Source organism: Falco peregrinus, chromosome W (genome assembly GCF_023634155.1).
Source record: "Falco peregrinus isolate bFalPer1 chromosome W, bFalPer1.pri, whole genome shotgun sequence".
Classification (NCBI taxonomy): Eukaryota; Metazoa; Chordata; class Aves; order Falconiformes; family Falconidae; genus Falco; species Falco peregrinus.
Window position 1 is genome coordinate 8,827,804 of NC_073743.1, and position 26,989 is coordinate 8,854,792.

General features: G+C 39.3%; 1 protein-coding gene across 7 annotated transcripts; it reads left to right on the forward strand.

Annotated features, from left to right (window-relative positions):
• Window positions 1–2,093: 2,093 nt before the first annotated feature.
• LOC129783162 (AN1-type zinc finger protein 5-like) lies at window positions 2,094–25,354 on the forward strand. 7 transcript variants are annotated; one of them, XM_055793015.1, is made up of 7 exons: window positions 2,094–2,232; window positions 7,570–7,727; window positions 8,112–8,223; window positions 8,358–8,543; window positions 9,019–9,116; window positions 23,101–23,226; window positions 23,443–25,354. In XM_055793015.1, the coding sequence occupies exons 2-7, from the start codon at window positions 7,577–7,579 to the stop codon at window positions 23,589–23,591; spliced, it is 822 nt and encodes a 273-aa protein (XP_055648990.1). In that variant the 5' UTR covers window positions 2,094–2,232; window positions 7,570–7,576; the 3' UTR covers window positions 23,592–25,354. The 7 variants fall into 7 exon arrangements, with proteins under 7 accessions (XP_055648990.1, XP_055648987.1, XP_055648989.1 ...); XM_055793012.1 differs by having other exon boundaries at window positions 2,201–2,335; XM_055793014.1 differs by having other exon boundaries at window positions 2,212–2,637.
• The last annotated feature ends 1,635 nt before the right edge of the window (window positions 25,355–26,989 follow it).

Consider the following 26,989-nt stretch of genomic DNA (forward strand, 5'->3'; position numbering starts at 1 on the left):
GAAAGAGATCAGCTCTAGAAGGCATGTCAGGCAAAAAGAGTTTTTTCTAATGATTTCAGTGGTATACTTCCCGTAAAGCCATACCTTCCAATTCTAGCTGTTTTCTTCAGATTAAATGGTTTAAAGAACCCCATAAATATATTCCCCAATATACTGTAGCCTCAGAAAATCAATAGTATATGGTAGAAACTTCATTTAAGGAAAACTGAATTATCTAGACAATTTATCTAAAGCAGCTTTGAATTTTACAGATCATCTGTTCCTAAGATACATGTATTCATGTAAGCATGGTATATTTACCTTCCATTTCTTAGAAATACTACCTTACAAATATTTTAATTGCCTTTATTATGACAAAGTAATAATTCTCCTATACCTACTAACTGTTTTGAAACTATAAACTACCCTGTGCTGTTCCCACAGTGAGCAAGAAGCCTGAAATAACAAGCTTTATTCTTTCATTTCTTTTTCCTCTTCCCATACTCTTGCACCCATAGGTGGCTTGCACACCCTTCTAACTTAACTCCCTCTCTCCACAGTGATGTAACCTTTGTGTCTCTCTTACCTATCTAGGTCAGTGTTAGATCCTCTGAAGACATAGTTTTATTGACATCCAATAGACACAAAGCCTGATCTAAAGTTTGGACATGCAAAAATATATATAAATATTTAATCTTGAGGTTCAGTGACCCACAAATTTGCAAATCTGAATGCATCGGTATTTCAATTTTACCCTATGTTTATAGGTGATCACAACCAATAAAGTCTGTGAGAAAGACAGCAAACCTTCAGGTAGACCACAGAACAAAGAGATTTTATCCCATATACAACAAATCCCTTCCAGTCTCAATTGTGTGGAAAACATGTGTTTCAATCTGATATCTTTGTATACTATAGAGATTTCTTTGCTTTTAGTAAATACAGTTTATAAACACTCATAATTCAAGAATTTTAAATCAGTAAAAGTCACAAGAAATAGAATTTCTTTATACTATAATCTCAGAAAAAAATCCACCATCAAGCACAGAATTATCCAATTTCTTTTATAACTAACTTACTGCAGACAACTCATTAAGTCAGATAACCTATTAAAAAAAAAAAAGTAGCCAACTAGTGCTTTAATAGTTGTTTAGGTATAAAAGTGTAAGTAGACAATAGCCAATGAATCCAGAATATAGCTACAAAGGGAGTGCGAGGTTAAAAAAAATAAATGGCTGCTTGTGATGGATGCACCCACTCTGAATGAATGAACAGGACTTTGATTCAGGCATCACTGACAAGTAGGCCTGACTGAAATCATCTTTGACGTGCAAACCTTGAGTCTAGATCACACCTTATGAGGAGCTAACAGTACCAGCCTGAGCTGGGACTAGACAAAACTAAAACTTCTACAGCTTACACTCCAGCACATACACCAAAGGGGGGTTTGACTACAAGTCAACCATTTTATGCTATAAATATCTGTAGCCCCCCAAAGCCCATTGAGCTCTCCTGTACAGCAGCAGGCTGCACAGTAGCAATCTCCCCCTCAAGCAGATACATCTCTTAAGGCTACTCCTCAAGGTTGAGAGACTCTTTACCCAATATCTGATATCTACGAGGTAAACATTTTAAATTAGAACTAAAAGTACATTGTATGCTCGCAACACATATATATACATCTATAGCTTAATTATTGGAAGTGTAAATAGTAGAGTGTTTGACCACTGTCTAAATCATCATCCATCTGCTGTCTAAATTATCATTTAAACAATCATTTAAATAATTTTCAATCAGTGTTTAATTACCATTCAATTATTGCTTAATCACCATTTGATCACTATTTAATTTTGATTCAGCCATCGATTAACTATCATTTGATCATCCTTTAATAATAATTAAAACTCATTTAGTTAACCCCATAACGATGACTTCTCTTAATAATTCACCTGTGACACTGCTGCACGTGCAAGTTCAAACAGAAACATTCATTAGGGGTGGAGGTGTCTGCTATGAGGGTAAATGAAGGGGGGGAGGGGGAGGGAGCGGGCACGCAGAGCTTTGTTTCCTTTATTTCCTTGCGCGTAGTTCTATCCTGCTCCTGTAGGCGGGGTGAAGCCACGCGAGACAGTCGTCGCTGCTCTGGATTCGGCTCTTTCCGCTTCTCCACCCCTCCGGGGGGGCAGGAGACGTTCTCTTGACTACGCGCGGAGTCTCAGTTCCTGTATAGCCCTCAGTCTCGGGGAGGAGGAGGTTGGTGACTCTGCAAGCGATGGCGGCAGTACTGTGAGCCATCTCGCGTGTGCCTTGTCCATTTTTCCCTTCTCCCTAGCCGCCTCCGCGTGGGAGCGTGCGGGTATGTAGGCCTCGGCAGCAGTCAAGAGGAGGCAGAACTGATGCGAGCGGACCGGCGGGTTCGGGTCTCTCCTTATTCCGCCGTTCTTCCTTGATTCTTTCTCTTTCTTGCGTCTTCCTTTCGTCCTTCTGCGCGTCTCGCTCTGTGCTGCTGCCGTAGAAGGAAGAGGTGGTAGCACTGCTAGTTTTGTGCCCCACGCCCTCTTACCCTTCACTCTCCAAGAAACAGTCTGGAGCTACCTGCAGCGTCTCCGACGTCGGTCGTGGGGTTTCTCGCTCTGTCCGCCCCCTCCCTAGGAGCAGGTACGCGGGCGCTGAGGGGCGGCTGGGGGGGATGCGGGCCCAGTTGCCGAGTGGGGGCGGGGCGGGGGAGGCACGACAACAACACGCACTTGGGCCTCCCTGCGGCGTTTCCGCTGTATTCTGTGAGGCGAGGGGTGGCAGGGCGTCTCTTGTCTCCTCTGGCGGACTTCTTCCTCTCGCTCTCTGACGCGGCGGGTGCTACGAAGGGAGGCTGCGGGCAGGGCTGCCGCGCACCCCGCTCCCCCCTTAGTGGGGCAGACAAAGGGAGCGAGATGATGAGGCTTCCTCAGCCCTCGCTGGAAGAGGGGCGGTGGGGAATGAGGGTTGCTGCGCGGCACCCAGTGCGAACATGAATCAGGGATTTGTGAGAGGCCCTGACGCTGTGGGGAGTGCCGCGGGCTCTATGTTTCCTGCTTGGCATCCCCTCCTTCCTCCTCCACCCCCCGCTTCGTAGCCTAGCAGCCCCCGAGTCTTTTGTGTTCCGGTGTCTTCGGGGGTGGTGGAGAGAAGGCGACTGAAACGTACCACGCTTTGAGCACTTGGCAATGCCTTCCTTTTTTGTCTTACTCATGGAGGTGGATTTCTTATTGGGAAATGTCCGGGTTTGATCTGTATTCTTCGCATTTACTTTGTCTTTTTGTTTCACCTAGAGCACTGTTAGAGAGGCGTATACCTGAAACATCCTTACTATTTGTTTGATTTTTGGGTTTTTTTGGTGGACCATTTTCTAGCTGAGGATATTCAGATAAATAAGTATTTATTCAGCCAGTTTAGCTCCATCTCTGACTCAATTTTAAATCAATAATAAAACCTTGGAATTAGTTTATATTTGTGTTCCCTTTATTATATTAAGTCTTAGGATAACTTTAAGTGCATTTATTATGCACTTCATGTAATGCATAAGCGTTAGGATTCAGTTGTAGCTTATTGGAAGTGCGCTCTGTGCAAAAAAGGCCTTGGTTACATTGATCATTCCAATAATCTAAATATTTGCCGTTATTAAGTTGACTATGCCTCAGGTTAGTTGTAATTTGGAACTAAAAAGATGTCTTAGTTATGCGACTTTGTTAACTTTAAGGATAATTAAATTTTTATGTTTCCCTTTTACTTTAGCTGAGTAAATTTCCTAGTAACTGAAGATCAGTGACATAAATTACTGTTTAAGTTAACACGCTGAATAAAATGGCTCTTTTTTTTTTTAATATTGGGAGGTCAGGGTTAAACAAGGATATCTTTGAGGGTTAAGACTTCTTCGAAGCTTTTGGGGGTAGAAGAGATCTTTATAATTTTTTGCAAGGGTTTGGTTGTAACCACCCAACCAAAAGGTTGAGGAATGTATTTGTAAGACTGTGAGAGAGTAATCATCTTGCATCTCTGATCATAGCTAGTTGTTTCCTGTGCTTGCTGTGAAATAGATATGAAAATGTCTGAGGTGACTACCTTGTGATGATGCGTTTTCTTGATTGAATTTAAGTATCTGCACTCCCTTTTCTTCTAGAAAAGAAGCTGTAGTCATGTTAATCGCACTTCATGTTTTCCTCTTATGGTTGGTGTATGCTTGGCTGCTTCAGTTCTGTGGGTTGGAGTTGGTAGTCTTCAGAGATATAAATAGAAGCTGATTTTAGAGGCCCCTGTTGACATGATTTTGTGTCTGTGCCTTTAGCTTAGCCTTTCACACTGCAGCCTTGTAACAGGCGGAAGCTAATGTGTTCACCTATGTGATCCAAGTTTGAGAGAAGTTCAGGAAAGCAGATATGTGATGGTATTAGCTAGTTTTCTAGGGAAATAGAACTGAATTTCTAAGGCTTTAGCTAGTTATTGATCTTGTTAGAAAACCTCATAGGGAAGAATTGGAGAAGTCTAATCTGTGTCTTCTGAAACTTTACTTTCACTGTTGGTTCAAAAGATTAAATGGTGTATTTTAATGTCCTGGTTAGCAGGTTAAATTCTGGAAAGTGTATTATAACCTAGTGAGATGATACCTAGACCTGGAGTGTGAAAAAGCATGGTTTCTTAAGCATTGGATAACAGCTTGATTTTTCAATTAGGGGCATGTATTTCAAGATGTGAAAGACTGTGCTGACAAAGGAGCCATGAGGAGTCTAGTTTGTAATATGTTAATACTAGCATTAATACCTAAAGCTAAACTTAGTAAGTGGTAAAACGTGCTAATTTGAAAGCAGAGCAAGTCAATTGAGATAGCATTCTTGATAGTGCTTTGAACATACCTGCATAATAAGGGCAGAAGTACAGTATTTATTTGTATTATAATAACATAGAGCTACAATGACGTGAGAACATTTTTAGGTCTTAAATTTTTCTGTTGAGTCTGTTGACTTAGTGTATGGCTGTAAACTGCCATAGAGGTATATCAGAATAAATGTAAGTTCACTTTGTAGTACTGAAACAAAGGTATAAATTGATGAAGTCCTGTGACCGCCATCAGGCAAGCAGATTAATTTTACTCTTCTGCTTTTGATTTACTTTGATCCCAGATGTTTAGATTAGCTAGACAAATGCTGCTGTCAATTAGTTGTCATACTGTTGAGATATATGGTTACAGCTTGTAGTGTGGCTTTTTTCAAGCTATGAAAAGTATTTCTTAATACATTAGAGTTAATTAGCATTTGGTATGTTTTTCTCATAAGCCTCAGCAGACAAATATCCCTTATCCTCTTAGAGGAAGGTAGTAATCTAGTTTTCACTAAAATGTCTCCAAGTGCCATAGGCAGTACTTCCACTAAATCTAAATTTTTGGAGCACAAACACAATATTATTCTTGTCTTCAATTTGTAGTAGATAGCTTGATTACTATATTCCGGTTTTATTGCCATTGGGAACTAAAGAGTTGGTTATGATACCAGGTTTTCTGCTAGCTTTGTTTTGCAGATTAACTACCAGTGAAGGTAAAGTATTTTTATTCGTAACTTTTGCAGTTGATGGCAGAGATGAGGGTTAGCATTATCTACCTTTGGGAGGTACAAAAGTCTGCCTATATCTTTAAGACAAAAGATTTAACTGGCTTTTTGGAAGTGCGTAGGCTGTGTAAATGGATGTATTTGACAGTCCATAATTGTTTTATTTTTCTTGGATGAGTAAAATCTGGTCTAAGCTTATTTCAGAAATGCTTTTTGATCATCTGTTTTGAGGGCCTGTTGTATCCATGTTGTTGCCAACTAATAGTATTGGGCTTCATATACAATTTAAGCAGAGTTAAAGGTCTTGTTATGGAAACTTCTAAAGATATAAAATACAGCTTTGAAATGACTTGCCCATGCTTCAGTGGATATTTTTTTTTTAACATGTTGAAAAAGTATGAACTGCTAATAATGGGATGAATATCAGAATGAGGCAAGATCAACATTACTGAAAGTGGAGTTCATTCTTTTGGAGACAGCACAGCTTATCTTTGCAATCAGAATTGTTTAGTAGACCCAAACTTAGTCTTTCTTATTCTATCCATCTAGCTGTGGAGGTTTTTTTCTACCCTGTAAGTGCTCAAAGGTTGGTATATAAAGCTGTTGTTGGCTGTTAAATTCAATTTTGTTGTAACCTGCATGCACAGCATGGTGTCTGACATATTACTTCTCAGTATTACTACGTGTATTGGGCTTGTGTGGCAAGGTTTTGGAAGTGGGTGGGTGGCAGCTCACAGGAGTGGTTTCTGTAAGAAGCTGCTAGAAGTTTCCCCTATGTCAGATAATGCCAATGTCAGCTGGCACCAGGACAGACCTGCTGCTGACCAAAGCTGAGCCATTCAGCAACGGTGGTAGTGCCTCTGTGATAACATATCTAAGGGAAAAACACTGCTGTGCAACAGCAGCCAGAAGAGAGGAGTGAGAAACAACTCTGCAGACACAGAGGTTAATGAAGGAGGGGGAAGAGGTGCTCTAGGTGCTGGAGCAGAGCCTTCTCTGCAGCCTGTGGTAAAGACCATAGTGAGGCAGGCTGTCCCCCTGCAGTCCATGGAGGTTAACAGTAGAGCAGATATCCACCTGCAGCATGTGGAAGATCCCACGCCAGGGCAGGTGGATGTGCCTGAAGGAGGCTATGACCCTGTGGAGAGCCCATGCTGGAACAGGCTTCTGGTGAGACCTGTGACCTCATGGAGAGAGAAGGCCATGCTGGGGCAGGCTTGTTGGCAGGACTTGTGACCCTGTGGGGGATCCATGCTGGAGCAGTCTGTTCCTGAAAGACTGCGCCCTGTGGAAGGGACAAGTGGAAAGGACCCATGCTGGAGCAGTGTGAACTGTAGCTTGTGGGAAGGACCCATGTTGGAGAAGTTCATGGAGGACTGTCTCCCGTGCAAGGGACCTCATGCTGGAGCAGGGGAAGAGTGCGAAGGGGAAGGAGCAACAGAGATGTGATGAACTGATTGCAACCCCCCTTCCCTGTACCCCTGTGCTGCTTGGGATGAGGAGATGGAGAATTTGGGAGTGAAGTTGAGTCTGGGAAGAAGGGAAGGATGGGAGGAAGGTGATTTTAAGATTTGGTTTTATTTCTCATGTTTCTACTCTGATTGGTAATAAAATAAATTAATTTTCCCCCAAGTCGAATCTGTTTTGCCTATGATGTTAATTGCTGAGTGATCTCTCCCTGTCCTTATCTTGACCCATGAACCTTTCATCATATTTTTCTCTCCCTGTTCTATTCAGGAAGGAGAGTTAATAGAGCAGCTTGGTGGGCACCTGGCATCCAGCCAAGGTCAACACACTACACTGATAATGCTTTTTACTTCTCGGTGGTTATTAATGATGTTACTTATCAATACAATAGAACTATTAAATTATATCTTAACATTCATATAGCCATTTTTAAAAATGCAAACATCCCTTTTTGTGGGCAATGTAAGCAGACCTGCTTTAATTCTTTAACTCTGTAATAGTTTGGTGAAACATCAGTTCCTAATGTAGTTTTTGGTTTTATTTACAGCATTGAAATGGCTCAGGAGGCAAACCAGACCCCAGGGCCCATGCTGTGTAGTACAGGATGTGGATTTTATGGAAATCCTAGGACAAATGGGATGTGTTCCGTTTGCTACAAAGAGCATCTTCAGCGACAGCAGAATAGTGGTAGAATCAGCCCAATGGGTAAGGGTTTGAGTCTTTTTTTTGTCTAGGTGATGAGGAGAATTGCAGAATGTATTTCAGGAGATCTTCCAATAGCTGCATACTAAAACTATGAATACCAAAGGGAATAATACTTAAATCACTGTAAAAATAAAAATGCATTTTTGTGTAACATATTCTTGCCCACTTGGTGTTGAGCCTTAATTTGCATTTCTACTTGCCTTCTGCTATAAGTATTCTTACACAGTCCCTGTATTTTGGTCATTAACAATACAGTTTGTCTTTAAGGAGATGCAGTAGAATGATGAATGATTGGAAATGGTTTATAACTGTATACAAAACTACTTGACTAACTTGTACCCTGTAACTTGCTTATAATTAACTTCTCAAATTTCTGTTATATAGGGACAGCTAGTGGTTCAAACAGTCCTACCTCAGACTCTGCATCTGTACAGAGAACAGACACTAGTTTAAACAACTGTGACAGTACTGCTAGTAGCACACCTGAAAAAACAAGGTAAGATTATAGAATCATTTAGATTGCAAAAGACCTTAAAATCCTGGACTCCAACTGTTAACCTAACACTGCCAAGTCCACCACTAAACCATGTCCCTAAGTGTCATGTCTACGTGTCTCTTAAATACCTCCAGGGATGGTGACTCAACTGCTTCCCTGGGCAGGCTGTTCCAATGCTTGACAAGACTTTTGGTGAAGAAATTTTTCCTAATATCCAGTTTAAACCTCCCCTGGCAAAACTTGAGGCTACTTCCTCTTGTCCTATCACTTGATACTTGGATGAAGAGACTGATACCCGCCCCACTACAACCTCCTTTCAGGTAGTTGTAGAGAGTGATAAGCCTCCTTTTCTCCAGGCTAAACAACCCCAGTTCCCTCAGATGCTCCTCATAAGACTTGTTCTCTAGATCCTTTACCAGATGAAGGTATTATTTTGAGGTTTGAATGATCTGGGAGTGTATAGCAAGTTAAAGTAACATTGCAGTAACCTTGCCCTATTACAGTGAGTTTTTGCAAAGGAAAAAGGGACAGTGTACCTGACAGTGTTTTTTGAAACTTTGGAAATGAGAACTAATTAACATTTGGTCTTGGACTACTGCAATTAAAAGGACATTTCTGGATTATCTGGGGAAATATTTGCTACAGATTGTCTAGTTTATTCTAAGGAAGAGAGATAGAAGTACAGGTCAGGAATGTGTATCAATAACAACTGATCAGGTAGTCTATTGATGTATTTTGGTGGTTTAAGCTCTTATGAACTCAAAACTAATTACCCATTTCACTGTATGTAAACAGAAATGTGCCTGTTGCTGCTTTGCCTGTAATGCAGCAAATGACAGAAATGAGCATTTCAAGAGAGGAAAAAGTATCACCGAAAAAAAAGACCAAGCCAGGTATGTTTGCAGAGTAACACTGGGTACAACTGACTTCACAGAAGCTGACAATTTATTTACTTTCCCTTAAGTAGGCATATCCTTCAAGTGATGACCTTGAGGAACTGTTAATTATGGATGCTTCTTGAGTATTAGTACCCTTAGAATCAAGAAAAATGACTAGCACTGGAATAGTTTTCAGACACATGTTCAATTTCAGTAGATAACTTGATATTTGAGGAGTGTTTTGACTATCAAACCTTCATTTTTAAAAGACACTCCAGTTGTATCTAGGTGCAAGATGTTAAATTTTGAAGTCAATGTTGATTTCTATATAAAATCTAGCAATACAGTTCCTGCTGACTCATGGCAATCAAAATGGTTTGTTGCATCTGAAGAACAGAGTTCTTAAATTCTATTCTTCAGAAGCATGAAAGTGGGGGAGAAGGGAATACTTGATTTTAAAATGCTAACAAATACTGCTAAAGGTTCTTGGACTAATTGAGTAATCAGTAGATCTAACCAAAATATTATGTGGATATAGAATACTTATGGCATTAATTGTTTAGTGAGAATATTCAGTTTAAAAGTTTTACTCCTGTTCAGGAAGGTTGTACCTGTAGTATTTAAACTTTGAAGTGTAAAATATTTCTTTGTGTGAGGTGGGGAGAGAGTGCTTCCCTAACTACTAGTGAGTGATTGAATTAATGTTTTATTATATAGCAGTTTATTCAAATGGGTATCTTAATGTACTTGTTTGATATCTATAGGTATTGACACTTAATTTTAACAGTTCCGAAACAGTTTTAAAACATTAAAAGCTGATGTTTAATAGGAAAATCTCTTCACTACAACTGAAGATAAAATGATTTTTTTAACGTCAGAGTTAAAAATTCCAGAAGGTACCGCTCAGCACTATATAGATGCATCTTTGTCAATAAGACTGCTGTTATAGCTGACAGTTAATTGCTCAGTGTTTGTACGCAGGGTTTACTATTTTGTCATGTTAAGTTAAAATTGTGACTTGAACTAAATTACAGTTGTTTTTACTATATTTTTTTTTTCATTATGTACAGACAGAGGAGATTTTTACATGTTTTGGTTTCTTGTAACTTATATTATCTGAAGAGGCTTATTGTATGTAACTTAGAAATTTATACTTTGTTACAGTGTTTATAAACTCATATTGTCTTGTTATGAATTGCTACCTGAAAAAGTGACAGGCAGGAAAGAAATACATAAAATAGTAGCAGTGGTTAAATAATAGCTGAATTTTTGTCTTACTAAAACTGCCAATAAGGATTTGTCACTTTGCCAACTGTAAAGGTCAATCTTATGTTTGACACTATCCATTTTCTCATAACAAGGCAACTAAATGGTAGTGTCACGCAGCATTATTGACTAGAATGGGGGGAAAAAATTCCTAAAAGCAACTCAAGATTATTATTTTACAGGTTGAAACCAGTAAAAGCTCTGTTAAAGCTTGTGTAGAGATGCCCTGGTTTCAGCTGGGATGGAGTTAACTTTCTTCTTAGTAGCTGGTACAGTGCTGTGTTTTGGCTCTGATGTGAGAACAATCTTTATAATGCACTGATGTTTTTAGTTGTTGCTGGGTAATGTTTATGCCAAGTCAAGGACTTTTTGATTTCTCAGGCCTTGCCAGCCAGAGGGCTGGAGGGGCACAAAAACTGGGAGGGGACACAGCCAGGTCAGCCAAAGAGGTATTCCATACCATGGGACATCATGCTTGGTATATAAACTTGGAGGGTTAGCTGGGGCCTGGGGATCGTTGCTTGGGGACTGGCTGGGCATCAGTCAGCCGGTGGTGAACAGTTGTACTATGCATAACTCGTTTTCCTTTCTCCCTTTTCCTTTGGATTTTATTCTTTTCCAATGTTTCCATTATAACTATTATTGTTGTGATTGTTCTTTTTTTTTTGTTTAAATTATTAAATAGTTCTTATCTCAACCCTCGAGTTTTACATTCCTTTCTGATTCTCCTCCCCACCCTGCTGGGTGGGGGGAGTGAGCAAGTGGCTGCATGGTGCTTTGTTGCCAGCTGGGGTTAAATCACGACAAGAGATAATTGGGAAAACTACCATGGAATTTAAATGTTTGGAAAAAAACAATTTCTATAACAAAATTGTCTTCCTTAGTACATATCCATAAATTCTTGAAACAGTCTTCAGCTGCTCTAAAAGTAGAAGTTCATCAAGATGGGGGTAGATTTTAGGCAGCATAGAACAGTGTCCTTATACACTATTCTTAGATTACAAAGGGTTTATTGGACATTTAAGATATACCAAGTGTTTGCTTTATTCACTAGTACATTGATCTGGTAAGTGTCTTGCAGTCAAGAAAAGCTGGCCTCAACTCTTTATAAATCCCTATTGTGTTTGGGGTAGTCCCATTTTTTTTTTTTTTCTTTCTCTTTTCCAGCAGCAGCCAGTCATGTGTTGGCCTCTTGAGGAGGAGCTGAAACAATAGTAGATAATTCATGTCACTTCATAACAAAGAGATTACTTTCTATGAGATGTAATTCTTTAAGATAGTCTGTCACAAGTCTTTTTATTAGCAACATTTAGTTTTGTTGTCTTGCCCTGGCAATTGAATTTCATAACTGTCTATCAGATGGTAGGTCAGGAACAAACATAACCTTCAAGCAAAGTATGTCTCCTTTTTTTTGTCTTCAGTACTATGAAGGTTTGTTCTCGTCTGCAAGCCAGAAAGTTCTAAATAGTTAGATCTGGACAATTGTCTTTAAGTCTGTGGACTAAAAGTATATTGTCTTTCTTTTGAGACTTAAACATCTGAATCTAGAAGGTTCTGAAGCTGAGAAAAATAAAACTTTACAGGTTTGTTGAGGTTGTAACCTGGGTTCTCATTCAGAACTAATCAAGTCTGAAGGCAATTAACTGTATCTTAGCATTTGAAAGAAGAAAGGTATGACGGATGTAACTGGCCTAGTCAGTTGTAATTTAGATGTCTAATATGCTATATTTTGTTGTAACTTGTAACTTGCAATTTCTTAGTTTAACTTTGTTTGCTGTAGTTCTGTAATTGAATGGTGGCATGTGTTCAGTCCAGTTGCTTATCTGATGAACTGTTCGCAAGTCAGTGGAATAAAGACCTTTATATCAAAAACTCTGGTTCATACTTGGGTATTAATTATATCATGCATTTTATAGGCTTTTGATATACTTCTAAACTTATTAAGGATTGAGTTCTAGTCCAGTCTTGGGCAAAGTCAGGATATACCTCAAGCAGTCCGGAGATATTGTTCATATTTATGTTTTTAATGTTGATTTACAGGAATTAAATGCAAAAATACCTCTTATCTAACTCCTTTACTTTCCTTGTGTTGATTATTACATCAGAGCAATACCATTACCAAGTTGGTGAGGCATAGTTGAGGTCTTTAAGAAACCTGTTTTGTTTTAGCAGGTTTAAGCGACAATAAAAGATCCATGCAAAAGAGCTGACTTACATATTGAGCACTAAACTCAAACTGTTCTGAAAACAAGTATGTTTAAATAATCATTGAGTAGATGTTCCTGGTTGAAACAATTCTGAAATGGAACTAATAATCTCTTAATCTTGAAGCTGTCTATCTTTAAAAATATAAGACTGAGAACCCAACTGTTGGTCCTGTACTTGTTGCTGATAGGATGCTATTGTATCTTGAGTGATGTGCAACAGACATTGTCTTGATGGTAACTAAATTAAGCCATATTTCAGTGTGATACTTAAACAGGGGTATCTGTTATATTGAAGTAAGAGTAAAAATATTTGATGTGCTTGTCAGTTGTTGGGCATGTGGGAGGTTAGTTATGTGCTGCAGAATAGTTTTATGCCAGTTCTTTGGCATCAAATTAAAAATGCAATTTATTCTTTAGCTTTTTATCATGGGCACCTAGATCAGCATATCAATTGCAGTTTCTAAAGAATAAAATATTCTCAAGCTTGATAAAGCATAACAAATACTATCCATCTTATTTTCACACATTTGCACATCTTAATGTGCAGTGTAAGGATTACATAAATATGTGGTATAGTTTCCAATTCTGGTACTGCAGAAGTGCAGTATGTTTTTCTGATGGCTTTTGGGTGCTTTTTGTACATTACCTTTATTCCTTTTTCTGTTTTAATTTTCCCAATTTTTCCATGGTGGGATTTGAGAATTACCTTCATGTAAAAGTAGTTAGAATGCTTAAAACAAGATAATTTTTTTTTTGTGTGTGTGCTCTCAAGCATTTAACTCTTTACTGGCATGCTTACTGCTTCCCTAGTATTGGGGAAGTTAATGCAGCTTGTTAAACTGTTAGGGTCCTATTTTGGATAATTTGTTTGGGTATAGAGATTGCTTTAAATATGAGGAGGTGTAGTGGGTTGACCTTGGCTGACTGCCAGATGCCCTCAGAACTCAGCTGTTCTTTCACTCCTCAACAGGACAGGATTTAAAAAAAAAAAAAAATGGAAAAGGTTATGGATTGAGGTAAGGACAGGGAGATTGCTTACCAGTTGCTGTCACAGGCAAAACAGACTCAACTGGGGGAAAATGAATTAAATTTATTGCTAATTAAAAAGAGTGGGATGGTAAGAAACAAAGAGAAAACTAAAAATTCCCTTCCCCCCTTCCCAGCTCAACTTCACTCCTTTATTTCAGACTCTTCTACCTCCTCGCTCTAGTCCGAGTGATACAGGGGGAATGGAGGGTTGCAGTCAGTTCATAACAGTTCCTCTCTGCTGTTACTTCTTCCTTGCACTTTTTCCCTGCTCTATATCCTGTGGGAGGGACCCATGCTAGTCCTTCATGAACTGCTCCAGCTGTATTGGTTTATGTAAGGGAAAACCACTGTCACTTCTGAAAGTTTAGTTATTACTTTTTCAGAAGTCTCAGTCACTGTGGCTTGAATACTTTGGGATCAGAGTAGCATTGTTCTTCCTGTTTGTAGGACCTTTCTATGTATAGGTTGAATGGCTGTCATGCATCAAGCTTGTGGCTTACTTCCAATCATCAGACCTTGCTGTTTCCCCTCTGTCTGCTTTAAAGATGCATTGTATTTTTAGACTGAGTGAAGTAAATCTTTCCAAATTTACAACGCAACACTAGTGGCTTTTTTCAGGCACTTGTACTAGGACTATGTTGGTCCTAATCCTAGCAGAATTATGATCATAGACTAGTTTGGATTGGAAGAGACCTTTTAAATGTCATCTAGTCCAACCCCCTTGCAATGAGCAGGGACATTTTCAACTAGATCAGGTTCCTCAGAGCCTTGTCCAGCCTGACCTTGAATGTTTCCAGGAAGGGAGCATCTACATAATCTCTGGGCAACCTGTTCCAGAATCTCACCCTCATTTAAAAAAAATAAAAATAATCTTCCTTGTATCTAGTCTCGATCTACTCTCTTTTTAGTTTAAAACAGTTGCCTTTTGTCCTGTCACTACAGGCCCTAGCAAAAAGTCTGTCCCCATCTTTCTTATAAGCCCCTTTTCTATATTGCAAGGCTGCAATAAGGTCTCCCTGGAGCTGCGGCAAATGAAGAGACGGGACGCAGCTTGATGCAAGCAAATGTCAATTTATTGTACAGAAGCACGAGTTTATATATACTTTCAGAAGCTGCGTGTTTTAAACAGCTTCAAGAACCAATCTAAGCATTGCATACTAGGCAATCCGTGATTGGTGGTTAACTACCAGCAATTAACAGCAAGGTGTTGCCTTTCCTTGGCGCCATCTGTCTCCCACTCCCCTATGCTCTGTAAAGATGTCTCATCATGTTAATTGTCTAGACAAGCTCGAGCACATTCCCCTCAGCTAACGGATTGCCACGCATGGTCCTAGTTTCCAGACCGCTCCTGCATCTCCCCCTTCCTGTTGCACAAAAGAACCTTTGAAACCGAATGAGTAAAAACAAGGTATAAGTAATAGGACAAACAAAAAAGCAACTAAGACGTCTTATCAATGTCAAAATAACCCACTGTCTCTGTTCCGTACAATTTTACAATTTCCCCTTTTTATTTTTGAACAGCTAGTACCAGTTTTGCCATGTTCTGCAGGGCCCTTGCAAACATGACAGCAACCAAGGCAATAGCAAACAAACAATACTGCCAATTGAGTGAATGGATGCCAAAAAGGCTGACATTTTCTCAGATTTTGATAACATGTTGCTGCAATGGGGTGCCTAAAATCCACGCAGCACATACCATCCAAATCCTCACAGCCATGTCCTTGAACCAACAACAAAAAGCAGTGGCAATTTTGACTCACATTCTGAACTGCCTACCAAACAAGGTGATTTAACTCTTTAATGATTTCCCTGATGTTACTCTGGATAAGAGAAGAACCACTGCAATACGTTCCCATCATAGCCTCCTACTACATTAGCATCTACAGAAAGACAGTTATCGACTTTCAAAGTGTAAACAATATCATCTTCTTTTGGATTAACATTATACATAGATGGAAGAGCACACCAAACAAGAACTGGTTCAGTCAAAAAGTTCGAAACATAGCATGCCTTCTCTGAACATACCTCTGGGGTCATTCCCTTCATTCCCTCTCTTTTTTTATGCAAAGAGAAACACTTTTACCATAACAGAGAAGCCCCTATTTACATCTCTGAGCCCGGGCACAAACCACAGCTGTATGCTCCACCAGGCTCAGGGCAGGAATCGTTCATGTAGTTACATAGCTATATATCACTACAAGCGTGCAGACACCTATTAAACACTAGATAACCATGTTTATCTTTCCTATTCTCCTTCACAATACCTAGCTATTCTCTCATCTCTTGTTAGGTCAAATATTCTCCAGTTTCCTCTCCTATATCTCTCTTCAGACATTCTCTATCCTCTTTTTTGCTTGTCAATTGCGATGAGACAAAGGGGGTGTGTAGCTGGGTGACCATGACCTGCTTTATGTTACAATAAACTAAACACTGAATACAGGAAAAAAAAAAAGGCATGGGAGACATAAGGCAAACATCAATAAGGTGGTTAAAGATAATTATAATAAAACCTGTAATACTTTTGAGTCATGGCCCAAAGTTTCCCAGCCGTGAGAAGAGACCAAAGGCATCCCGCCCGTGACTCTGCTGCAGGTCTTTGTTTTAAGGCTTGTAAGTTTTGTATACTTTTGTAAATTAATTCACAGTGGTCATTCAGATTCACGTAACACATCCTATCAAAGTCTTCACACTAGTGTCCCTGTGCTAATAATAAAAATCAATAGCAACTCGGTTCTGTAGCAACATATGATGGACAGAATCAACATCTGTTAATAAGCCAGAAAAAAAGAACAGTATTTGTAGTATTACTTTGTTTAGCAAGCTAGCAGCCTAATTTACTAAGCAAGTTAAGAGCGTGTACTATTCTTACAGAAGAGATTAGAGAAGCAAAAATCTGTTATGCTGCATTCCAGAACTCAGCCTGAGAATTACAGTCTGCTGTGAGTTCTGCGTTACAATCATTTGACACATGTTGGGGTTGCGATTGTGAAAGTTGCCCGTTTACAATTTTCATTGGCATTATAGCTAGTTGTTTTAAAAGCAACCCTTGAGCTTCCTGATGTTCGACTTGTTGCAAAATATTCTGAAGCCAATCAATAAAGTTAGTATTACAGTTAGTGACTCTCTAGGACCCTGCAAGACTGTGGCAAGACTCCCGCATCCTGACTGCCTTAATAGCCATCTCATTCATTTGCAAACAGTTGTCCCTGGGATACCTTGCCTGAGTCACAGAATCGGCACACTTATTTTCTCCAGCCAACTGCTCCTAGTTAACAGCAATTCCCCGATTAAGGTTTTCAGTCAAGGCCACTACACATAGCTCACAAAAATCAAATAACCACATCATATACTGTATCAGTTAGTACCATACAAAGCAATAACTTCCAATCATGCAGTGTGAGCGTATAAGGCTCTGCCATCACTTCAAGAAGGGACATAGCAAATGTATTATAAATCCTCCCTTCCCGCACTGCTTTGCTTAACCCTTTAACAGCCTCGTATTGCACAGGCTGCCACTCTGGAGGTTGATTTGTCTGACAAAATGCTGAACATGCCATAGCAACTCCCAAAACCCCTCACTTAAGCGCTTCCCACTTGCATTCTTGCCACCAATCTCTCAGATTTCCTTTCACCCTCCCCAAAATACAATCAATGCATCAGGAGAGACGAGGGGGTGGGGGAAAGGTCTAGCTCCTTTTCCAGATCTATAGGACCTGGATCAAAAGGTTTATCAGTGTCAATAAAATCATTGTCCGAGTTGTCCTGTTCCCGTGCTTGCTCCTGTGTTGTGAGGGTCGCTGCAATCAGTGACAGAAGCTTTGGGGGCAGAGGAGGTGTGGACGGAATCGCCATCACTGATGGTGTGTTGAGAAGAGTCGCACTGTCGGTGGAATTTACAGCTTCCTCTGGTTTAGCACCATTAGTAGAATTAGTCTACACTTGGCAAAGAGTAGTCAGAATTTGCCACCAAGATGTTAAATGCATTCCCGACACGGAGTTCCCCTCCGCGGCAGCATCATACAATTGGCTGCTGTATGTACACACTTTCATTCTTTCAAAGTCTCTAAAGTTTCTTGGCTGCTCACCTGTCTCGACGAATACAGGTGTTATCCTCAGGGTTTAGGTTGTCCGCCTGGTCCAGACAGCAAGACGATCGTTCAGCCAAGCCGTCTCCTCCGGAACACAGCCCTCTTCCACGAGCTGTCTTTTTTCCGTCCTTATTCTTCCAAGGCTTCGGAACACCACCATAGGGGTCACCATTTGAGGAGACTGAGGCACGGACTCCCGGATCTGACTAGAAGACCCTTTATGAGTCCATATACGTCTCTTTCTGGGGACAAAGCCTGATTCCCCATTACGGATTTCCCACAGCTCACCTCTCAACTCTGGAGGGATTTCTGGCCGGCTCCTGCTTCCTTTCAGCAGATCATTCAAAGTTCTGTGGGATTCGCTGCATGTCGCTCAGTTAGGTGATTCGAGAGCCCTTCACATCAGATCCCTAAACGTATCACGATGGGGTCACCAATTTGCGGTGAATGAAGAGACGGGATGCAGCTTGATGCAAGCAAATGTCAATTTATTGTACAGAAGCACGAGTTTATATACACTTTCAGAAGGTGCGCGTTTTAAACAGATTGGTTCTTGAAGCTAAGCATTGCATACTAGGCAATCCCTGATTGGTGGTTAACTACCATCAATTAACCGCAAGGTGTTACCTTTCCTTGGCGCCATCCTTGGCGCCATCCGTCTCCCACTCCCCTATGCTCTGTAAAGATGTCTCATCATGTTAATTGTTGTCTAGACAAGCTCGAGCACATTCCCCTCAGCTAACTGATTGCCATGCATGGTCCTAGTTTCCAGCCCGCTCCTGCATGGAGCCTTCTCTTCTCCAGGCTGAACAACCCCAACTCTCTCAGCCTGTCTTCATAGGAGAGGTGCCCCAGCCCTCTGATCACTTTTGTGGCCCTCCTCTGGACCTGCTCCAACAAGTCCATGCCTGCCTTGTCTTCTAGGACACCAGAGCTAGATTCAGTACTCCAGGTGGGGTTTCATGAGAGCAGAGTAGAGGGGGAGGCTTGCCTCCCTTGACTTGCTAGCTATTCTTTGTATGTAGCCCAGGATACATTTGGCTTTCTGGGCTGTATGTGCATATTGCTGGTTCATGTCCAACTTTTTATCCACCAGTACTCCCAAGTCCTTCTTGGCAGGGTTACTCTCAATCAATATCTTCTACTTGGCCTTGTTGAACCTAATGAGGTTCACATGGGCCCACTTCTTAAGCTTGTCCAGATGGCATCCCCTGTGCCTGTTTTGTTCCTGATAGTACTGCATTTTACAATGCCTGTGGCTTAACTTATTGTCTTTTATTAATAATTAAAAAATAATGCCCAGTTCTGAAAACTTATTTTGTTCCCAAGTTCTTCAACCTTGTAGCAGGAGAACTGGTCTCATAAAATTGAAGTGAAACAAAGCTAATCTGGTAACCTGAGCTGATGGTTGGCAAGAGAAATGACCATGGTGATGGAGACTACGTGCCAACAAGAACTCTGTTAAGGTGATAAAGCATGTGTGCACATAACAATAACAACCATATTCCTAATATTGTTTCAGCTTTTGTCTATTGATTTAATTCCTGATGATTAACATGGTATGATTTCTGGTATTAAATGAATTTAATATATTGAATGGCATTGTAGTTGCCCAGTTAATTTGGCTTGTATGCTAGAGGGAGCTTCTTGTGATGACCAGTTTTCAGGATAGTATCTGATGAATTTGGCTGCTAATGTCATGCCAGAAAAACTAAAACTTATAGTATTTCATTTGAGACACGATTTGAAAAAGGGAGTTTTGTTTTGATGTGTGAGTTTTAGTTAAAGGGTGTTGTCCCTGTTCTAGCTATTAATCAGAAGCTACTGAGGACTTCATTATTAAAACTAATGCCAGCACAGTTAGAGCTATTAATAAAAGTGGGAAGATACTTCCTCTCTGCAGGTGTTGCCTGTTTAGAGTTATAAACTGAACACTTGAATACTGGTTTAGTGGGCCCTGCACAATCTCCTTGTATTGGGACCTTTTAATTGCCCATTTCTGCACATTATCTGCTTTTCCTTTTTGGAATATATTTTAGTTGTGGGAGAAGGATCCTGTTTGGCAGCTCTTTTGAGAAATGGGCCTTTACACTTGGGATTATCGTTGTGTTCTAGTTCCCATGTTGTTGGTTGTGGCAGTGAACGCTTCTCAGTGTTTATATGGAGGAGTAAGAGGTACATTTGTAGAAGTTGGTAACATTTTCCCTTGGATTAATTTTTAATTTTTGTTTTATGACACAATGATCTACTAGACTACCTTTTTGCCTTGATGGTTCAGTGAGCTCAGGTCAGATCACTGCTGTACTTGAACTGCTTCTTGTGAGGCTTGTCCTCCACTGGTTCAGGTGGTTTCTGCTATAGTCATTCCTATAACATGAAACTCAAATCATGGGTTACAATAGTTTAAAGGTATATCCATTATAATCTCTACCCTGACCCCTTTTTACCAGGCCATAGGGCTTAACATTGCAATAAACCCCTTGCCCCTGCTCAGACTTGGACTTAACCACAGACTGCAGTCCCTTAGGGTTGTACCTGCTCCAAGTGGAGTCTTATCTATGAGCCACAGTCTCTCCAGGGGTATACCTGCTGTGGCATAGACTTAACCACAGCCACAGTTGCTTTGAGGTGCACCTGCTCCAGCACAGCCTTCTCCATAGGCCACAATGCTGTTAGATATACCTGCTCCAGTGTGTCTTTACACTCAGCCACACTCTTTTCAGGAGTCTACCTGCTGTGTTGTGGACTTATATCCACAGCCACAGATGCTTCAAGGTGTACTTTCTCCAGTGTGGACTTATCCTTGGGCCATAATACCTTCAGAGGTAGACCTGCCGTGGCACAGACATACTCACAGCCGAATGCTTCAGGGTGTCCTACTCCCATGTGGACTCATCCACAGGTCACAATCCCTTTGACTTGACTTCCCATGGAGTTCCAGCCTGTTCAGAACAGCAGCAATGCCCTGGCCATCTGCCAGCCCACATGCATTGCCATCACTGTTTACAAAATGTTCCCAGACACAGCAGAGTAAGATAAGCAGTGAAGTGGTACAGCAAGCAGTGAAAGCAAAAAGCAGCCACTAACAAGCACTAGACTCTAATATATTGTGAGGCAAGCACAGGAGCCTGCCAAGTAATAGCTAAACAGTAATTACGGCTATAAATTTGATCTAGCACGTTCAAGATAATGACACATTTGACTGGAACCCTTCAAGACCCTTTTGGGTCCCAAAAAGGCCTGTTGTGGATTAACCCTGGTAGGTAGCTGAACAGCACACTGCTGCTAGCTTGCTCCCCCAGAGCGGGATGGGGGAGAGAATCAGAAGGTTCCCTTTTTTTGTCTGCCATGGCTTATAACTAGTGTCTTATTTTAAACAGACTGGGAATATAAAAAATCTGAAAGGAGTTTGACTATGCTTCTTGGTTTGGGAGATGTTTAATCAATTTCTTAATGCTGTAGATAATGCCTGTCAGCTAAGGTGTGTGGTATCAGACAGGCTTACGCTGTGGTGTCAGTATTTTCTAACCTGATTTTTTTTTCTCCGCAGGCTCTCAACTAGATTATCTGATACTGAATGCTTTCCTTGGGGTTTAAAGACAAGTTTAAAAGATTACATCTATTAATCTAGAAAATATTAATTGTCAAGACAAAGGAATTGCCTTTTTAAACTAAACAGCTGTGGAAACTACTCTGAAAAGTATTAGTTACAGTAATGATTTTAGTTCTGTACCTTTTGCTTTTTACCAGTAGCATGCTTAAATATGGAAAAAAAGTATCGTATATCTAAGACTGAATGGTATCATTAGCCTCAGACTTGGCAAAATAGTGTTGACACCAAACTCTTCATGCTCTCTAGAAAAATCTATAGAATATATAAAAAATAAAATTGTTGTTCCTTAGGACTGTTATAGTTATAATATTGTAGAAGAAAATATTGTTTTCCTGTATAAAACTTCTTTGGTACAAGCACTGAAAGTTCCTAGTTACCTCTGAAAGTTTGTCACTTCTGAATTTTATTTACAATCTGGAACATGGACTACTGACTGGAGGTGCTTTCAACTTCTACAGTGAATTGTGAAATGGGACTTGGATCTGTGAGGTCTTGTGTTAGTGATAATAGGCATATGAACATAATTAAAAAGTTAAGGGAGGAGGTATTAATAGTAAAGATAATAAAATATTAACTATAAGGGGTTCATGATGTCTGGAAAAATCCATTTTTTACAGAATACAATGCTTATTGATCCAAAAGGTTCTCAACTAAGAAATCCTGTTTGTGTACATAAAGTTGGCTACAAATGAGTCCTTTAAGCCTATGTTCTCAATCATTAATCCTGGAATGTATTATATAGTTTGCTCACTATCTTTTTTTTTTTTTTTTTTTTTAAAAACAAACAAACAAACAAACAAACCCAATAGATATAATCATGCAACTGAGTGTCCAGGAAAACTGAACAGGAATAGACTCCTTGGGTTGTATGTGTTAAAATTGTTATATGAACATACCTCCCTTGACTTTCCTCTACTAATTTGAGTATTAAAAGGATTTTAATCAATTGTTTTTAAAATCAATTTTTCAAAGAAAACAGATCCACAGAAGTTCACAGGAGGACCCACTTTTATCCTGCAGAGAACTTGAGTAAAATGTGACAAATTTGACCAATAGTGTTCATGACAAAGGCAATTGAAAAAGTGATTTTGACTCTACCTGCTTGATCATTAAGGTTGCATATAGTACAAAGATACAGATATCCAATGTAAATATGTACTTTTTTTTCTTTAATTTACTGAAAAAAGTGTCTGAAACGAGGGCTCTTTTGAGCTGCATGGTTTGTACTGGCATGTTTGGTGTATCACAGAACCAGTGGTTTGAATCTCAAGAATGTTAGCTGCTCTGGTTGACTGAGGTTTTAGATCATCTGACTTTGCAAGTATAGTGGCAGAGTAACTTGGTGCTATGATAAAAAAGCACTACTTTAAATGTCATTTGTTTATAAAATATGTTCCTACCGACTTTTCCACAAGTACCCCCTCTGTTCAACAACTTTAACTGACAATGTTATTATTGTTTTAGATTAATTGAAACTAGATAATATGACTTTTAATGTTGTATGTACATGGAACTTCTGGAATGCTTTCCAAGCCTTTACACCTAATATGGGTGTATACAGTTGATAACGCTAGGTATTCTGTATTTTCTAGATGATGGAGCAGTGGGGAAAACTTTATCTTTCTGTAGAGATAAAAGGGAAGCTAACAGAATACCTATTCTACTTAGTACTTCAGACAAACTTCAGGGTCTTAGTAGAGGCAAATTAACTGTTAATACAAGCATGCTACTGAGTGGCTAGTGAAGTCAAGAAAAAGGAAAAAATTAACCTTTGTTTCTCTTGCTTGCTTTAACAGTTGTTACTCAACCAAGCCCATCAGTTTCTCAACCTAGTATTTCACAGAGTGAAGAGAAAGGTTCTGAACTGCCTAAACCAAAGAACAATAGATGTTTCATGTGCAGAAAGAAGGTTGGCCTTACGGGTATGAGAGCACTTTGTCAATATTGAACAGATCTATATGACTAGTTGCCTCTTACTAGATTAAATTTGTTGAAATATCCATAGTCATTAATGTCCGTTTCACTTAATCTGTTTGTTAAAGTAGATGCAAAATACCCCCATTGTACTGGGTAAGCCCTTATAGCTTGCTTAAGTCTGAAGCTTCCTAGTAATGCTGCTTCTACTTTTCTTTGTACAGGATTTGATTGCAGGTGTGGAAACTTATTTTGTGGACTTCACCGTTATTCTGACAAGCATAACTGCCCATATGATTACAAAGCAGAAGCTGCAGCAAAAATCAGGAAAGAAAATCCAGTTGTGGTGGCGGAAAAAATCCAGAGAATATAAACTAGCCTACTTGAGAAAAGACTGACTTGTTTTATTTTAATATACCCTAGGAAAGTGTTAAAGAGCAGATGCATGGCCATTTTCCTTTGTTCTCCAGAGTTTTAATTTTAGCTTTGTTTGTCTTTATGACACTTCAGAATGTTTGAGTGTTTGTTACAGGCAGAATTGGATAGATACAGCCCTTAAAAATGTGTATGTTCTCCTCAGAATGTGACTGGATGATCAGAACCTGCACAGGAATACACATGCATAGAAGACAGGCTCTAGTTTACATGTGCTGAACAGATGCATACTATCTGCATGTTTGCAGCAATTGGCCTTTTGAGATGTTCAAGGTATATGACACCAACCAAAGATTATATGCCTGTTTGGGAGAAGGATATGTCAGAAAGGTTGTTGGGTTTGCTCCTATCATTTAAAATTTTGTTCTACTTCTAGTTTCCACACTGTTATTTTTCAGCAGAATGTAAGCTACCTTCCAGTAAGATGAGTGGTGGTGTCATAGTTAATAAAAAGTCTTTTAACAATTGCAATGGGAAAGATGGAAAAAAACAGATATATATGAAAGAAAACTATTTTGGAACAATTATGTTAACTTTAGAGTCATAACAATAGTTTCCCAAAGGAAATGTCCTGTTAGAAATTTAAGAACTGGCTCGCAACAGTTGTCTGATTTTTCTTGCAAAGCTAAAAATGTTGTGTAGCACAGTATTGTGCTAAGATTGATTTATAACACAAAAGCTTAGTGTGTGGTGTTTTGGACATACCACAGCAGCTCTGTCCAGTGACACGTGCATCTGTAAGTTGCAGAAGTATTGAAGCAGTTTATTAATGTCCTTATTAAATTCAGTGTGTTCTGAGTTAAAAAGGCTATTAGGAGCTTTTTAAATGAAAAAAAAAAATTAAATGTAATAATTGCATGTGCAACAACTGTTGGGTATGGAAAACCATACCCAACATGACTCCTGTAGACTTAAATGGGAGCTGGAACCACTCTTGGAGGGCTGCTTTTTCACTTCTAATTGTACTTGGGTGTAGGACTAGTGTTCTTGGGTGTATTGCATGGGCTCAGTTATCTACAGCTTTGTATAATAACTAGAAAGGGCAGTATAGTTCACTGATGCTTGTCTGGTAATATCACTTCTGTGTTATAATGGAAGGGGTTTTTGTGATGTATGAAACTTGTGGGGTTTTTTTATATAATCAAGTAGACTAGTATTATAGTAATGCCTCTTATCTGTAAGTAGCTGTATATGTACACGAGATGCTACTTCTGACTTTTATTGCAGTGTTCAGTCCTTAAGGTTTTTTTGCTACTAAAAGCATTGGGCTTTTGCTTTAATTTTGTTCTTCCAATTTAGGTATTAGATAACATGTACAGATAGTTTATACTTGGATATTGCACATAATCACACTATCCAGCATCTCTGCTCTGTATTATATAAATAATAAAAATCATGTACAGAAGGAAATACTTTTTGTGATAGCTCATTGGTTTTGCTTATTGCTGTAACTTGGAAGTGGCCCTGTAGAGGTTGGGGGTACAAAGCTTGTACTAGGTTTGTATAGATGTTTTTTCCTTAAACCCAATGTCCTTGTTTCTTATTTTGACATACCAACTTGTTTAAGATTCTTTGTTGAGGTCCGAAACGTGAACAGCTGGAATACAGGTAACTACTTGATGACCAAAGATGTTGGCAAAAAACAATGTGCTTAAAGGGAATGAAGGAAATATTAGCAGTAAACTTTAAATATTTGTGGTTTGTCGTGTGTTTTTGTTTGGATTTTTGGTGTTGGTTTTCGGGGGTTTTTTTTCTCCTTTTGGCTATGGAAGTTATTTCCAGTGGATCTGTTTTAATACAGCCAGTATACAGACTACAGTGTTTTGTTCAAATTTTTGCCAGCAGGCCTGGGCAGAGTTGTCTGGGTCTGTATCCAAATATGGATGTCACATATGCCAGACACACTTCCCAAGGAAAAACAAAAGTACAGAGCGCACAGCACATATTGACTTTGGAAGAAGCCATCTTCACTGACGAATAATACATAAAAATTGTTTATCAGAAACACATGTATCCTGTCAGTCAGCTAGTACTAACACTCAAGGAATAAGTTGTTATTGCTACCACTGTATATATTTCTGATAAGGGAACAAGGCCAGGTTCTGGGCCTTCATATGCCAGGTTGTATTTTATTTTTTTAATCATGGAACTGTTTTAAATCATCAAAACTATAATTTTCCCACCTTCTCGTGTTAAAGTAAAATTAACCCAACTGCATCATAAAAAGATTGTTGGTTTGGGGTTTTTGTTTTGTTTTTAGTTTCTTGTTGAATGCAGCTTGGAACTGGATATTTGAGGAGAAAGTGTCCAAATTTGTGATACTATCAGGGTGAGACTATTTTAGGAAGGATAACTATGTTGATACTGGTACTTTAACAATTATGATGGTCTCTCTCGCATTCATTTGCTTTTTTTAATCTGTACAAAAGCTTGTTTGAATAATTTCTCAGCAGTTCTGAGGAGGAAAGTATGGTATGAGAAATCCCTCATTGTTCTGTAAAATAATTAACTGTATGTAAATTGCCCACAGGTGGGATATAAGCCTGTATTCAAAACTAAGCTTAATTATGTTAATTCATATAGGGTCCTATCATTCAGGAGGACTAATTCTGTTGAGGCTCATCAAAAATTCAAAGAGGGGGAAGGCTGTTTAGTAAGAGTGGGTACTGACAAAGTGTGATGAATGAATATGTAAATTTTGGTGCAAAGTGTGGTACGTATCCCTTGGCAAAAAGATTATGAGTATAGGTGCAGAACACTTTGTGTTTGGGTCATTTTGACTTCAAATTTAAGTGACAAATGCTTACAAACAATATACCTGTGGTGTATGAAGGTACGAATTCAGGTTGTGGTACAACCAGAGACACTTTATTGTACAGAGAAGCTCATATTTATACCTCTGAGTCCAGATACAAATTCCAGCTGTATGTACCACCAGGCTCAGGGCAGAAACCATTCATGCAGTTACATAGCTATATATTACTACAAGCATGCAGACACCTTTTTGCTACTAGATAACCATGTTTATCTTTCTTGCTTTCCTTAACAACACCCAGCTGTTCTCTCATCTCCTGCCAGATCAGACATCCTCCATCTTCCCCTCACATATATACCCATCTTTCAAGAAGGCAATGTGATCAGTTAAGATGATACTAGTCCTTATTTAATATTTGGCTGTTAAACTGATATGTGATCAACTTGTACATAAACATGCTGTTATGGGAAGAATCTTCCTATGCCCCTGACAAGTTTACCAAATGATGGGGACTTTTTAGTTGGGGCATAAGAAAGAACATATAAACAAATGAGTAAACAAAAGTAGCTACTTGACTAAGA